The sequence below is a fragment of the Anolis sagrei genome, chromosome 6 (assembly GCF_037176765.1).
Source record: "Anolis sagrei isolate rAnoSag1 chromosome 6, rAnoSag1.mat, whole genome shotgun sequence".
NCBI classification, from domain to species: domain Eukaryota; kingdom Metazoa; phylum Chordata; class Lepidosauria; order Squamata; family Dactyloidae; genus Anolis; species Anolis sagrei.
Window position 1 is genome coordinate 18,938,265 of NC_090026.1, and position 16,112 is coordinate 18,954,376.

The 16,112-nt window shown below is 42.6% G+C and overlaps 2 protein-coding genes across 2 annotated transcripts; one reads left to right on the forward strand and one right to left on the reverse strand.

Moving 5' to 3' along the window:
* Positions 1 to 1,632: 1,632 nt before the first annotated feature.
* On the forward strand, positions 1,633 to 5,539 carry NDUFA3 (NADH:ubiquinone oxidoreductase subunit A3). Its single transcript, XM_060783065.2, has 4 exons — positions 1,633 to 1,736; positions 4,145 to 4,219; positions 4,652 to 4,729; positions 5,368 to 5,539. The coding sequence occupies exons 1-4, from the start codon at positions 1,721 to 1,723 to the stop codon at positions 5,457 to 5,459; spliced, it is 261 nt and encodes an 86-aa protein (XP_060639048.1). The 5' UTR covers positions 1,633 to 1,720; the 3' UTR covers positions 5,460 to 5,539.
* A 1,534-nt stretch (positions 5,540 to 7,073) lies between these two features.
* TFPT (TCF3 fusion partner) lies at positions 7,074 to 16,107 on the reverse strand. Its single transcript, XM_060780388.2, has 6 exons — positions 15,814 to 16,107; positions 11,449 to 11,682; positions 10,677 to 10,747; positions 10,091 to 10,160; positions 9,403 to 9,639; positions 7,074 to 8,322 (listed from the first exon to the last, which is right to left on the reverse strand). Exons 2-6 carry the CDS (start codon positions 11,671 to 11,673, stop codon positions 8,188 to 8,190), a joined length of 738 nt encoding a protein of 245 aa, XP_060636371.2. The 5' UTR covers positions 11,674 to 11,682; positions 15,814 to 16,107; the 3' UTR covers positions 7,074 to 8,187.
* Between the last annotated feature and the right edge of the window lie 5 nt (positions 16,108 to 16,112).

Below are 16,112 nucleotides of genomic sequence, written 5' to 3' on the forward strand. Positions count from 1 at the left end.
CGCCAGAGCTCCCTGTCGGCCGTCACCACCCCCAGCTCCTTCAAGGTCAGTCCAGTCACTTCAAGGATGCCATCCATCCATCTTGCCCTTGGTCGGCCCCTCTTCCTTTTGCCTTCCACCTTCCCCAGCATAATTGTCTTCTCTAGGCTTTCCTGTCTCCTCATGATGTGGCCAAAGTACTTCAACTTTGTCTTTAGTATCCTTCCCTCCAGTGAGCAGCCGGGCTTTATTTCCTGGAGGATGGACTGGTTGGATCTTCTCGCAGTCCAAGGCACTCTCAGCACTTTCCTCCAGCACCACAGCTCAAAAGCATCGATCTTCCTTCGCTCAGCCTTCCCTAAGGTCCAGCTCTCACATCCGTAGGTGACTACAGGGAAGACCATGGCTTTGACTAGGCGGATCTTTGTTGCCAGTCTGATGTCTCTACTTTTGACTATTTTGTCGAGATTGGACATTGCTCTCCTCCCAAGAAGCTAATACTAATACTAGCTAATACTAGCTAATACTAATAATACTAATAATACTGCTAATAATACTAATAATACTAATAATATTATTAGCCACGAGAGTCAAGATGAAGATCCACCCAGAGGAAAAGTGTTCCTGCCATACATCAAGGGAACCACTGACCGCATAGGGAAGCTGATGAGGAAACACAACATACGAACAATCTACAAACCCACCAAGAAAATCCAACAAATGCTCCGTTCAGCAAAGGACAAGAGGGATCCTCTCACCTCTGCAGGAGTCTACCGTATACCATGCAGCTGTGGACAAGTCTACATAGGGACCACCAAACGCAGCGCCCAGACACGCATCAAGGAACATGAAAGGCACTGCCGACTCCTTCAACCAGAGAAGTCAGCCATAGCAGAGCACCTGATGAACCAGCCTGGACACAGCATATTATTTGAGAACACAGAAATGCTGGACCACACCAACAACCACGTCAGACTACACAGAGAAGCCATTGAAATCCACAAGCATGTGGACAATTTCAACAGAAAGGAAGAGACCATGAAAATGAACAAAATCTGGCTACCAGTATTAAATAACTCTAAAATTATAACAGCAAAACAACAGAGAGGAAACAACCAGGCACAGATTAGCACCTCCCAGCAAGAGATTTTCCCAGGCTCAGGCAGGCCTTCAAATGCTAATGAAGGTGATCAGTTGAAACATTCACACCTAACTGCAGCAGGGAAGACCTCCTTGCCCCACCCCAGCCATTCCACAGATATATAAACCCATTGTCCTAATTCCAACAGACCTCACTACCCCTGAGGATGCTTGCCATAGATGCAGGTGAAACATCAGGAGAAATGCCTCTAGAACATGGCTCTATAGCCCGAAAAAACCCACAAGAACCTAATACTAATAATAGCTAATACTAGTAGGAATTTTCCATTTTGGTATAGAAATATCTTGAAACTCAGGCCCTATTTACACTGCCATGTAATGTAGCTTCAAACAGCATTATATAATCAGTGCTAACTCAAAGAAGGCTGCATTATATGAGTCTACACTGCAAATATAATGCAGTTTCAAGCTGCATTACATGGCAATGTGGATGAGGTCACAGCAACCAAACAGGGCTGCAAGCAACAGCTTTCTTTCGATAGGCATCGCTTAGCCTCTGTGTAGTTCAGCGACACACAGAGAGAGACTACAAAACTACAGTTCCCAGGATTCTTTGCGTTTCCGGTTCCTTGATTGCAAGATGTCGGGGCTCAGCAGTAAGTGCAGGAGCAATGCATCTAATGCTTGCTTGCTCCAGGGGTTGGTGGGTCAATGCATTTCCTGGCAGATTAAGAATCCCTCCATTTGAATAAGGGAATGAAAGTTTTTTGGGGTGGGGTGTCAATTTCAATATATATATTTGGAGGACTGTTGGTGTTGGGTGGAGAAGGAAGGGCAAGGGCATTGAAAGGATGACCTGCTTGAACTCTCTTAAAACGTTTTGAAGACTTGAGCCAGGGGATGTTGTGTGACTTTTTGTGTATTTCAAATAGGTGTTCATGGTTTTAAGTGTCCATTTTTAGATAGCTCTAGGTTTAATTCTATTTCAGTATGTGTAGCTTTTAAGTGTTTTAATTGTATATTATTTTTAGCACTAGTCACAGACTTGAGTCTCTTTAAGAGAGAAAAGGCGACATATTAAGTGATCAGCACACTGGATGCAGTGCCTAGAGACCTTGGCCTGCACTTAAAAACAATCAGCACTGACGAAATTACCAGCTGTCCGCTGCAAAAGGCCACCCTACTCGGATCTGCACGCTTTATTCACCAATACATCACACAGTCCTAGACACTCGGGAAGTGTCTGACGTGATCCAACACAACAGCCAGCATAGTTACCTTGTATGCTGTGTACTAATGTTATTGTGATTCACATAATAATAATAATAATAATAATAATAATAATAATAATAATAATAATATTTTTTTTCATGTCAGGAGCGACTTGAGAAACTGCAAGTCGCTTCTGGTGTGAGAGAATTGGCCGTCTGCAAGGACATTGCCCAGGGGACGCCCAGATGATTTTGATGTTTTTATCATCCTTGTGGGAGGCTTCTCTCATGTCCCCGCATGAGGAGATAGAGCTGATAGAGGGAGCTCATCCGCCTCTCCCTGGATTCGAACCTGCGACCTGTCAGTCTTCAGTCCTGCCGGCACAGGGGTTTAACCAACTGCACCACCGGGGGCTCCAATAATAATAATAATAATGGGTGACAGTCGCATTGAGGAAAAACAACAGGAAAAACTCAGCCGTTATCAAGACCTCAAAATCGAACTGCAAAGGCTCTGGCCTAAACCAGTACAGGTGGTCCCAGTGGTCATTGGCGCACTGGGTGCCGTGCCAAAAGATCTCAGCCAGCATTTGGAAACAATAAACATTGACAAAATCACGATCTGTCAACTACAAAAGGCCACCTTACTTGGATATGCGCACATCATTCAAAAATACATCACACAGTCCTAGACGCTTGGGAAGTGTTCGACTTGTGATTCTGTGATACAAAATCCAGCATATAGATCTCATTTGCTGTGACATACTGTGCTTTTGTGTCAATAATAATATTATTATTACTAGTAATAATTATTACTAATAGTAATATTACTAATAGTAATAGTAATATTAGTAATAGTAATATTACTAATAGTAGAATAGTAATAGTAATATTATTACTAATAATATTACTATTACTTGTAATAGTAATACAACTTGTCCATGGCAAGGGAATACACTTGAATATAGATGAATGGTTGTCATACTGGGGAAGGTGGTGTGTGCATCTACACCAGGCATGGGCAAACTTCGGCCCTCCAAGAGTTTGGACTTCAATTCCCACAAACTCCAAAACACCTGGTAGGCTGTTAAGAGTTGAGTGAAGGTGTATTAACTAGTCCTCCTTTCCACGTGCTAATGAGCACAAATAGGGTTTTAATTGTTTTTTGAAGGAGAAAAGGGAGGGGGCATTTTTATTTTTTTAGGGGGGGGAGAGTTCCAGAGGTGGGGGCTTATCACAGAGAAGACTCTTTCTCTCATTCCCACCAGCCGTGCTTGCAATGGGGGTGGGACTGAGAGTAGGGCCTCCTCCGCTGGCTGCCATGTCCGAGTTGGTTTGTCGGAAGAGATGCGATTTGTCAAATAGTCTGGACCTCGAACTGTTTAGGGCAGTGGTTCTCATCCTGTGGGTCCCAAGATGTTTTGGCCTACAAGCCCCAGAAATCCCAGCCAGTTTACCAAGTGTTAGGATTTCTGGGAGTTGAAGGCCAAAACATCTGGGGACCCACAGGTTGAGAACAACTGATTTAGGGGTTTAAAGGTAGATGACAAGCACTTTTGTCCCACATTTATTTATTTATTATTCAAACTTCTATGCCGCCACTCCCCTAGGGCTCGGAGTGGCTTACAAAACAAACTGGAATCTAACACAAATTAAAACAACAGATCAAAGGTCAAAAGCCTGTTGAAACAAATATAAAAGATCCCACAGTGTTCCTTTCTCCGAGGCATTTATCACTCTAATTTTCACCTGTTTTGATGTATTAGGACTCCCTCATCTGTTGCCAGAGACCCAGGTGCTTTTTAAAATAAATACTATAAATAGTGTATGTTTCTTTTTTGTCTGTCCTATAGAAGTTGGCGCATATCTGAAGAATGCATGGGCAAAGGAGCCTGTGATCGTGGTCTCTTGTGCCCTTGGTTTTGTAGGTGAGTTCACGTATTTCCCTGTGGCTCAGAAATCTTTAATAGCATCCCATTTCCTTCCATTGTGGAACTAGAGGCAGCACATAGATGTTCACTTTTCTGTTCTGCGTACTTACATGAATCAGATTACTTGGCTTTAGCAAAGGTGTTTTATCATAGCTCTTCAAGCCATTTCTCCAGAACTTAATTTACTGCTCTCTCTCCGTTCCCTGCCTTGACCGCACAGCACTACTTTTCCATCAGGGAAGGGTTATGGCTCGGTGATAAGAGCATGTCCTTTGCCTATACAAGGTGGCAAGGCTAGGGAAGATGACTGTTTGAAACTGGACAACTTTTCTCAATGAATGTGAAGAACACTGAGCTAGACAGATCTCCAATATCTTATAGATAATTCTTTTCTGATGCAGATCTTTGTTTTCTCTTTCTTCATTTCAGCTGTAATACTACCCTGGGTCAGTCCCTACACTAAATACACCGCCATGGCCATTGAAGCTATGCCATATGCGTATCCAGGTACAATCAAACTTACAGTGTTTGTTTCAGATGTGGCTTCTGGATTTTAGGGGATAACAGAAAAGTGACCTAATATTTAAGGAGGGAAAACTGTTTCTTGAAAGGAATATGTCTGTTGATGAGAAATGAAGTAATAATTATATCTCTGCAAATAAATAAAAATCCTTTAGTCCCTAAATTTTTACCTTGCAGACTGAAGTATTGAAAATTATTCATATTTAGGACTCCCATTTACTTTGCTAGCATATCCTTGGTCGTTTTTGCATGCCCCTTTTCTTTGGAGACCTAAACTGTAGTTGTAAATACTCAGCTGTACTTTTAAATAACTGCAATGCTAGATATTTGGCCAAGGAAGGGAAATTTGATTTGAGGGCCCACATTCTCCCCTCGCCCCAACTGCTCCAAAAGAAGGTTATCCTGGTTATTCATGCTTTTGGAAAGATGTGATATTCGGAAGTTTTTGGACAACTCCTTAGGCTGTTTTTGCTTTTTGATGTCACATTCTTTACATTCTTTGCATTTAGAGAAATGATTTTAATGCCCCCCCCCCCCCCCAGAGGTACTTAACTGTATCAGGCTGCAGCTGAATCCAAAGGCATGGCCACTTATTTGATTGTCCCTCTCTTTTATGTCCTTAGTTCCTGTTCGGGATGATGGCAACATGCCAGATATTCCCTCCCATCCCTGTGATAAGGAAGGCCCAAGCCTCGATTGGCTGAAGAATCTCTGAGAATGACTTGCACAGAAAGCTATCGCTACCCTTTCTTGTACATGTATTTTGAGGATGTAATAAACTTGTTAAATTACAAACAGACTCTGCAGTCTTTGTCTCAGAACAGGGATCGGAAACCTTTGCAATGCTAACTCCCAAAAGCCAGGATGCTCAGTAGAAAGGGATTATGGTACTTGGATTTGAAAACATCCAGAGGGCAAAAATGTTTCCAGCTATCGTAGATAGGTCCCCTAGATGGGTTGCATATTGCTTGGACACTGTCCATACCAATCTGCTTCTGTGTTAAATGTGTCAAGAAACTTAACCCATTTAGGTAGCATATTTTCTTACTTCAAGAGAATGTGCAATGTGTAACTGTGTTTTCTTGGGAGAAGTTAACAGATAATAAAACATTCTTTGTTTCTTCTTTGAACTAGTCATGTTTCTAGGGCAGCACAGTGGGGAACGTGGCAGTGGGAGGAAGTAGTTGGTGGCATGCTTGATTTTATGGCAGAGGTGCACAGAAAACATGTTGGGAACTGCTTCCAGATAACCTTGCAGCAGGACACATGTGTAACTCTCAGTTGTTTCAACATTCTACCCCATTATAAATGTGGCTACTGAAACAAACAGGATAAAATTGGTGGTTTTACATAAAATTTGAAATGGCTTAGTTCTGATATTAAAAACACATTACAAAGTTGAGCATGTATTAAAGCTGCCTTGTTCCTTAATACTAAGGGTGTTGCCATTTCCCCACATCATTTATCTGATTTTTATCCACTGGGATATGCCTTTGCGCTTTGCTACTCTGTTGCTGCGTACGCATGCCTAGTGTGGAACACATCTCACCAGGTTAAAACAGTGGATGTGGCTCTTAATGAGACATACCACATTATCACAAGATGTCTATGCCCCACACCACTGGATAGCCAGTATTTCACCACCTGACATCCACTGGGAAGCAGCAAGGCAGTGACATCTCCAGCCCATGCTCTGTTCAGATATCAACCAGTACGCCAATGCCTTAAACCAATAAATAGTTTTCTAAGATCTACAGAGATACTTGCAAGAACACCTCATCAAGCCAGAGCCCAAAAGTGGCAGGTTAAAACTCAGAACCTCAAGTCATGGAGGATACCAAATGAGAGACTCCCCTCTGTGCACACAGAAGACTGGGCGACTTGGAAGGCGCTGAACAGACTGTGCTCTGGCATCACAAGATGTAGAGCTACCCTTAAGAAATGGGGCCACAAAGTGAAGTCCACAACATGCGAGTGTGGAGAAGAGCAAACCAGACCACCTACTACAATGCAATCTGAGCCCTGCCACATGCACAATGGAGGACCTTCTTACAGCAACACCAAGTGGCCAGCTACTGGTCAAAGGACATTTAGTATAATGCCAAGTTTTTAAACTCTCTGTGTGTGTTTTTTTTAAATACATTACAACTGTACCCTCGGTTCGCTTCTGATACCATAAATAAATATAAATACCAAGTCTACATTAGCCATTTTCAAGCCATGATTTAGAAGCAAAAGTATTTTCCAGGATATTTGTCATAGGTTTAAGAAATTAAACTTTTAGTCCTTATGGTTTTAAAAAGCGGTCAGAAAACATGTAGAAAAAAAAGAATATGAAATGTTTTTAATGTCTTTTCTTATAACTAACAGAAGAACAAACTCTGAAACACTGACAACTCTGATAAACTGACATAAGCAATACAGGCTGCAAAGCTTTGCTTTTATTGGCACAGAACTGACTTGTTTAATGCAAGCCGCCATGATGCTAGTTCTTCCAAAGCTGATGTTCTCCAGTGATGCTGGATTGCAGGTCCCATCACTTCCACTCAAACAACCAATGCAGGCCAGGGATGGGATTCTTTCATGTATTGTTGGGAATAAATACCTCCACAGCCAGTGGGAGCTAAATCCAAAAGTCTGTAATAATGTGTCCTTCATGAGACTGGTCAGGAGACACACCTTAGAATCTTGCCTTGACAATCAAGGCCATAGGAGACCAGTTCTCCCTCAGCAGCGACTTTAGCTGTTAGAAGGCAAGTCTCTAGAGAACATTATCACATGGAACAGCAATGATGTTTCCTCAGCTACTTTCTCAGAGGAACTTGTGGATGCCAGATACAACCTCCCCTTTTGTTTAGACATCATTTCTTACAAAAAGGACAACAGATGAGAGACTGAACACTTAATGACTCAAGCAGCACCACTCTCTTTTCCAACACATCCACTACAACATTAAATATACATAAAACCTGGCCAATAAGTGCCCATTCCCACCTGGTATCCTACATTAAGATTTCAGACATGTGAAACAAAATCCCTTCATTTAATACAATATTCTCTCCAGCTATGTGGGACTACAGCTCCTACTGTCTTCTGCCTTTGACATGCTGGCTGGCAACAGCAGGAGTTAAAATCCCACACACTGCGAAGGTGTTACAGTGGGGCAAACTACTCAGTATACATAGTGGTTTCCGTACTACTACTGACTTCTAGGCTATTTCTTAAATGTCCCAGTACAGTTCATACTGCCATTTGATTTTTCCACTCGGTGTGGAATTGAGTTTGGTGTGCAGTAGGTGTGTTGAATTTCTATACTCCATCTCCTTCTGTCCCTGGAAAATGAGCATGTGCTCCTTCAGTGTCATCTGACAAATTGGTGGGAAGCAACAGATGTAAGTGATGTATAGAATCTCCTTTAGAGTTCAGGCAAGTGGTGGCTGGCCTCAGTCAAAATCGGAACAGGCCCCGGGACTTGAAAACTTAGGGTAATGAAGTAGCTTGTCTCGAGGGCTGGATGGCTGCCAGGCGGAGGCAAGGACATCCTCCTGCTCACACTGGAACTCCTCTTCAGACTTAACCTGGAACCACAAAAGCAAAAGTGGTTAGAAATTCTATCTAAGGCAAAAGAATGCTGCTGAACATTGAAAACCTGCATCCCTATATTCTGCTGTTAAGTAATGTTCGTTTGTGGGATTAACAGAACTCAAAAACCACTGGACAAATTGACACCAAACTTGGACACAAGACAACAACCCAATGTATGTCCTTCACTCAAAAAAATTGATTTTATCATTTAGGAGTTGTAGTTGCTGGGATTTATAGTTCACCTATAATCAAAGAACATTCTGAACCCTACCAACGATGGAATTGAACCAAACTTGGCACACAGTTCTCCCATGACCAACAGAAAATACTGGAAGGGTTTGGTGGGCAGTGTCCTTTGGTTTTGGAGTTGTAGTTCACCTACATCCAAAGATGACTGTGGACTCAAACAATGATGGATCTGGACCAAACTCTACACGAATACTCAATATGCTCTAATGTGAACACTGGTGGAGTTTGGGGGAAAATAGAATCTTGACATTTGGGAGTTGTAGTTACTGGGATTTATAGTTCACCTACAATCAAAGAGCATTCTGAACCCCACCAATGATAGAATTGGGCCAAAGCTCCCACACAGAAGCCCCATGTGGGCCACAGCAACGCGTGGCAGGGGACGGCTAATAATAATAATAATAATAATAATAATAGTAACAACTTCATTTATATTCCACCCTATCTCCCCTGGGGGACACAGGGCAGAGTCCAACAAACAAAAAGTCAAACATTTAATGCTTCCTAACAGTAAACGCAAACATAAAACCCAAGAAAACCTCACATAAAGAGCAACTTAAGCATAACAACTATAATTTAAATAAAACACAATAAATTAAAAATTGTAACTAACATAGAAATTAAACATAAAACATCTAAATTACATCAAAGCAACACGAAAGATTTATGGCCAAAGTTCTTAAATGGTCTAATGTGATCTAACAAGGCCCGAGTGCATTTATATATCCAATCAGCAGACTGGTAGTAGTTTTTCTTCAAATGGAAAAGGAACAGCGAATCCTTTTAAATTTAGGAAACTGGGAAGCCTATACATTCTCTCGTACCTGTGCAGGGAATTCTTCCATAGGCAGCAACGTTTGGGCTACCCGTCGCACCCTCCCTTCCTTTTCCTCTCGCAGGTGGCGCCGCCGCTTCTTGGTGGTGGGACCCTCACTTGGAGAAAGGCTCTCAGGCTCATGGGCAGGGAGAGGACCTGGGGGGCACCTGGGCATGTCTTTTTCAGGGGGCTCATTTTCTGTGTTGCCGGGGGTGGGAGCATCAGGGCTGTGGCCCCCTTCATCCTAGACAAGGACACACAGTTGAACAAGAACAACACTGTAATGCTCCTTTTCACTGTAAGGTAACAACATGAGGAGACTTGTCTTTATCTCTCTGGCCTAGCTTTTTGTGAGATATTCACCTGTGAGTAAATTATCAGAGCTTTCGCCAAATTTTGATCCAAACTTGCAAAAGTTATTGTTTTGCCTTACAATCAATAGAATCCTCTAGTCAGCATGGAGAAATCAAAACTCCTCCAAATGATACATTAAATCATGGAGAGAAACTTCTAATCAGAAGAGGTCTTAGTATTTGTAACCTTCTTCCGCAACTCCCTTGTCTCAGCCCTGGTATGAGTTTTTGGTTTTGCTGAAATCTTTATTTTCAACCCATGATTAAGTGAGGCAGTCCAAAACAGCTGAATGACTCCAAGTTAGTGAAGGCTGCTTTGGCCTCTTCAGCCAACTTTCTTACCTCTAAGACTATGTCCAGATGGCCTTGTCTGTAATCATCGCCATACGAATCCAACACCCTCATGAGAAACCTAAAAGGAAGGCATTTGTTAGATAGATGTCCCGAGGAAGCAACAGCCTCACCAACTGTCTTGTATGAGGGCACTCCCATGGAGTGAGTAATTACTAGAAGACATTGGGCTAGATTGATTTGAAATGGGATTTAACAAATGTGTGAAAGAAGTCTATTAGACACAAGCAGTTAATGAAACCTCCATGTTCAGAAGCAGTGTTGCTACTGTATTGCCCCAGGAACCAAGCATTGAGGGAGGCTGTTCTTTGTGAGTTTCTTGAAGGTATCCTGCCTGCCACTCCTGTAAACAAGGTGTTTTCCTAAGTTAAGCAGCCTTACTTGAGATGGGAGCTTCCAGATCTGTTGGGCTACAATCCTATTATCTCAAGCCATCATAGACATCTGCAATGTGACACAACCAGAAGACCCTTGGGACACTACAACTGACCTGGGTTTGATTCAGCTGGGGCATGTTTACCATGCACTGAGTAGAAACACCTCTATATCTTTGCTACTAGCACATTACCAGACTCACCTTCTCTCCTGCTTCAGTCGCAGTGTTATTCTCTGAACCTGATGCAACCGATTTAACATCCTCTCATTCACCTGCAACAGTGGATTCATGTTACAAGGATACACTTAAATTTCTCCTTTATTAGTTTTCCATTTTCCTATCCTTAACAGGATGTGCTATTTGGATCTTTATCTGACACAGCCTCCCCACTTCCCAATTCTAGAGTCTCTGTCTTTTTGTACATCTAGTTGAACTGTGCTAGAGCGGACAGCATGCTGATCCAGATTCCCATCTCCACACTGCCTCAAAATATAGTTGATAAGTTTAGCCTAAATACAGTATCTTAGCCTTTTATATCACTCTGGGTTGTTGGGAAGGAATTTCCCATTCTCATGTAGAGAATGAGAAATGGTTCATTATCACAGCGCTTGCTTCTGCAAGTTCAGTCCCTCCAAGTGCTCAGTAGCTTCTAGGAAAGCTACCTGTTTAAAATGCTAGTCCACCACTGTAAAGAATGGTGGTTCTGTAAATAATATTTAGCAAGGTCTGGCTTGGTATAGACTTCTGCACAAAATTTTGTCATGCCTCTCTTCCCCCTGCACCCCAAATTTCCTTCCTCTAAATTTCCTCCAAATTAGCATCCTATAATTATTTTTAAAAAGACATTTTTACAACCAAAATTAAGACTGTACATTAAGCAGGCATAAAAACGCTAATGCAGAGTAGAAGCCACAGCAACAACTCACAACTTCCAGATGTTAGAGCAATCTACCCTTTTCAACTGAATCCGTACCTGTTCCAACTCCTTGCAGCGCCGTGCTAGTGCCTGGCACTTGCGTCGTGTCATCTCCTGCTGCCGCAAGACACCTTCCTCTTCCTCTTCTTCTGCTATTCCACCATCAGCAAATTCTACCTCTGTCTCTAGTTCACTCTCAAGGATATTGCCACCAAAAAGAGGAGGGAGGGCCAGCTCAGAGCCAGGAGGCACCGAGAATTCCTCAAAGCCCACAGCTGCCATGATTCTCTTCTGGAAAAGAGAAAGTGATATATGGACTAATGGTCATCATCCCTCTCCCATCTAGAATCATAAGGTTGGAAGGGCCACAAGGGCCACCCAGTTCAACCCCATTCTGCCATGCAAAATCAAAGCACTCCCCACAGAGAGCCATCCAGCCTCTACTTGAAAAATCTCCAGAGAGTTCACCAAGCTCTGAGACAGTGTATTCACTGCCAAACAGCTCTTACCATCAGGAAGTTCTTCCTAATATTTAGGTGGAATCTCTTTTCTGAGTAGATAGAGATGGCAACGGATGACTCAGATTCTTATAAATCACACACATCCTTATAAATCACAACTCTCCCTACATCAAGAGAGGTTACATTGCTGCTTCAGATACATGCCCAGTAGGTATCAGATGCAACCTATTATTAAAATGCATCTTATTGGAGAACATTTTGTAACTGTGAACCAATCTCCCTTATTGCAGAATTTTTAAAAAACTTCAATTGGAGTAACTGTGCATCTACATTAGAATAAATGCAGTTTGACACAACTTAAAGTGTTGTGACCCAATAGTATGGAGCAATGGGAATTGTAGTTTTACATGCACTCAAGCTTTCTCTACCAAAAAGCGGGTACCTCACTAAACTACAATACCCTTTGTTCCACAATATTGGGCCACAACAGTTACAGTGGTGCCAAACTGCATTAATTCTACAGTGTAGATGAACCTTCTGAAGATTTACAAGCTCTAATGACAGAACATACTCTAAATGGACACACACTCATCTTCTCTCTCCTCAGAATAGTTTAAACACATGCATGAAGGGAAATGGGGCCTTTCCACACAGCCCTATATCCCGGAATATCAAGGCAGAAAATCCCACATTTTCTGCCTTGAGTGTAGAGTGTGGATTCAGATAACCCAGTTCAAAGAAGATATTGAGGGATTTTCTGCCTTGATGTTCTGGGATATAGGGCTGTGTGGAAGGGCCCTTTGCTTCAGTTCTGTATTTTTGAAAGGTCAAAACAAATGAAGAGCTAACTCGTTTGTAGAGAATGACATTTAAAATTAAATTATGTGCAAAAAAAAAAAAGAATAGTTTAAAATCTAAAAACACATAGTAACATTTAAGGGCCCTTCCACACAGCTCTATATCCCAGAATATCAAGCCAGGAAATCCCACAATATCTGCTTTGAAATGAGTTATCTGAATCCACACTCACATAATGTGGGATTTTCTGCCTTGATATTCTGGGATATAGGGCTGTGTGGAAGGGCCCTAAGTAACAATAATTAAATCGAAAACAATCAAACAGTAAAGCTTAAGTGTAAAAGAAAAGAAACAGAGCTTGTAGTCATTCTCACTTGATCCATTTTAGATATCATCCATACTTTCTTTGTATTTGACTATTTTTAGTACAAATGTGGAATAAAAGTACATTTTGTAAATAAAGTTTTACTACATAAACTGAATTCTTGAAAATGAAATAGAAATCTATTATGGCTTATCAAAAGAGGCTGTTCAATTTTGGCTCTTCAATTACGACTCAGGGCCTTTCCACATAGCCCTATATCCCAGAATATCAAGGCAGAAAATCCCACAATATCTGCTTTGAACTGGGTTGAGTCCACACTGCAATATATTCCAGTTCAAAGCACATAATATGGGATGTATTGTCGAAGGCTTTCAAGGCCAGAATCATTGGGTTATTGTAGGTTTTTTCAGGCTATATGGCCATGGTCTAGAGGCATTCTCTCCTGACGTTTCACCTGCATCTATGGCAAGCATCCTCAGAGGTAGTGAGGTCTGTTGGAACTATGAAAATTGGGTTTATATATCTGTGGAATATCTAGGGTGGGACAAAGAACTCTTGTCTGTTGGAGCTAGGTGTGAATGTTTCAACTTGATTAGCATTTGATGGCCTGGCAGTTTTTTTTTTTGGTGTGGCTTGTTAGTGCCTGGGGGAATCTTAGTGCCTTTCATGTTCCTTTATTCGTGTTTGGGCACTGCGTTTGGTGGTCCCTACGTAGACTTGACCACAGCTGCATGGTATACGGTAGACTCCTGCAGAAGTGAGAGGATCCCTCTTGTCATTTGCTGAACATAGCATTTGTTGGTTTTTCTTGGTGGGTCTGTAGATAGTTTGTATGTTGTGTTTCCTCATCAGCTTCCCTATGCGGTCAGTGGTTCCCTTGATGTATGGCAAGAACACTTTTCCTGTGGATGGATCTTTGTCTTTAGTCTTGTGGCTTGTTCTCGGTCTTGCAGCTCTTCTGATGTCTGAGGTGGGGTTTCCATTGGCCTGTAGAGCCCAGTTGAGGTGGTTCAGTTCATCTTGGAGGAGGTGGGGTTCGCAGATTCTTTTTGCACGGTCTGCCAAGGCTTTGATGGTGCTTCTTTTTTGACTTGGTTGATAGTAGGATTTTTTATGTAGATATTTATCTGATTGTGTGGGTTTTCTGTAAGGCCCAGGACAAGAGGGATCCTCTTACCTCTGCAAGAGTCTACCATATACCATGCAGCTGTGGACAAGTCTACATAGGGACAAGCAAACGCAGAACTGCCCAAACGCAAATCAAGGAACATGAAAGGCACTGCAGACTACTTCAACCAGAGAAGTCAGCCATAGCAGAGCACCTGATGAACCAGCCTGGACACAGCATATTATTTGAGAACACAGAAATGCTGGACCACTCCAACAACCACCATGTCAGACTACACAGAGAAGCCATTGAAATCCACAAGCATGTGGACAATTTCAACAGAAATGAGGAAACCATGAAAATGAACAAAATCAGGCTACCAGTATTTAAAAACTCTCTAAAATTACAACAGCAAAACAACAGAGGGAAAACAATCAGGGACAGCTAATCACCTCTCAACAAAAGTTAGTTGGAAGTTAGGCGATCCCTCGTTGGCCGAGTAGGATAGGCTTCCAGGATCAGAATTCTTGTGAGTCTGTAGGTGGCTGTAGAGCCCTATTGTTGATCTGCATCTTCTCCCGCAGTGAGGGGAGTGGTTTCCAGGTGGAAGGCGGTCTCGGTTGGCTTGATGCGCCTTCCTCTTGGCACGTTTCTCTCTTTCACCCCCCATTCGTGCAGCTATTTGTTTTATTTATCGTGTCATCCGCAACCAGAACATTGTATTACATTTCTAACAGAGCAAAACAAACAAACAAACAGATAAAAAAACACACAAATTTTGCAAACTTGGTAGCTGATTAAATGTCCTTTGACCAGTATCTGGCCACTTGGAGTGCCTCTGGTGTTGCCGCAAGAAGGTCCTCCGTTGTGCATGTGGCAGGGCTCAGGTTGCATTGCAGCAGATGGTCAGTGGTTTGCTCTTCTCCACACTCGCATGTCGTGGATTCAACTTTGTAGCCCCATTTCTTAAGATTGGCTCTGCATCTCATGGTGCCAGAGCGCAGTCTGTTCAGCGCCTTCCAAGTCGCCCAGTCTTCTGTGTGCCCAGGGGGGAGTCTCTCATCTGGTATCACCCACGGATTGAGGTTCTGGGTTAGAGCCTGCCACTTTTGAACTCTCGCTTGCTGAGGTGTTCCAGCGAGTGTCTCTGTAGATCTAAGAAAACTATTTCTTGATTTAAGTCGTTGACGTGCTGGCTGATACCCAAACAAGGGATGAGCTGGAGATGTCTCTGCCTTGGTCCTTTCACTATTGGCTGCTACTTCCCGGCGGATGTCAGGTGATCGAGCGTGGCCTACTCCATGAGGTTACGACTGGTCACTGCTGACCTCCAACAAAAGATTCCCCAGGCACTAACGAGCCACACCAAAAAAACTGCCAGGCCATCAAATGCTAATCAAGGTGGTCAGTTGAAACATTCACACCCAGCTCCAACAGACAAGAGTCCTTTGTCCCACCCTGGTCATTCCACAGATATACAAACCCCTTTTCCTAGTTCCAACAGACCTCACTACCTCTGAGGATGCTTGCCATAGATGCAGGCGAAACGTCAGGAGAGAATGCCTCTAGAACATGGCCATATAGCTCGAAAAAACCCTACAACAACCCAGATAATGTGGGATTTTATTCAGCTATGGAAGGGGCCTAAAAAGCGGATACTGAGAATGATAGAATTATATGATTTTAACAAATATTTCCTCCAAATAATGCTTTAAAGTCTTTAATCTCACCAATCAATCCCTCGGAGATGTCAAAAAGCCTTTGGATGAGGATGTCTCTGACTGATGATGTTGTCACGTCTAACGTTTTGGAACCTCCTTGACTATAGAGTCAATGGGGGAGAATAAGACGTGTCGCCTTGTGGTGACGACACTAACATAGGCGGGGCTTCTGTCGCATTCTAATAGACGCCCTGAAAGTTTGGGAGAGTTACAGCCTTTCCAAGCTTTGATTCTAAATGAAGTCGTTCTAAAACCGGAAGTGTTGGTCTATCGGAGTGAATACTTTCCTCTATCTCTAGGTTTTGGTT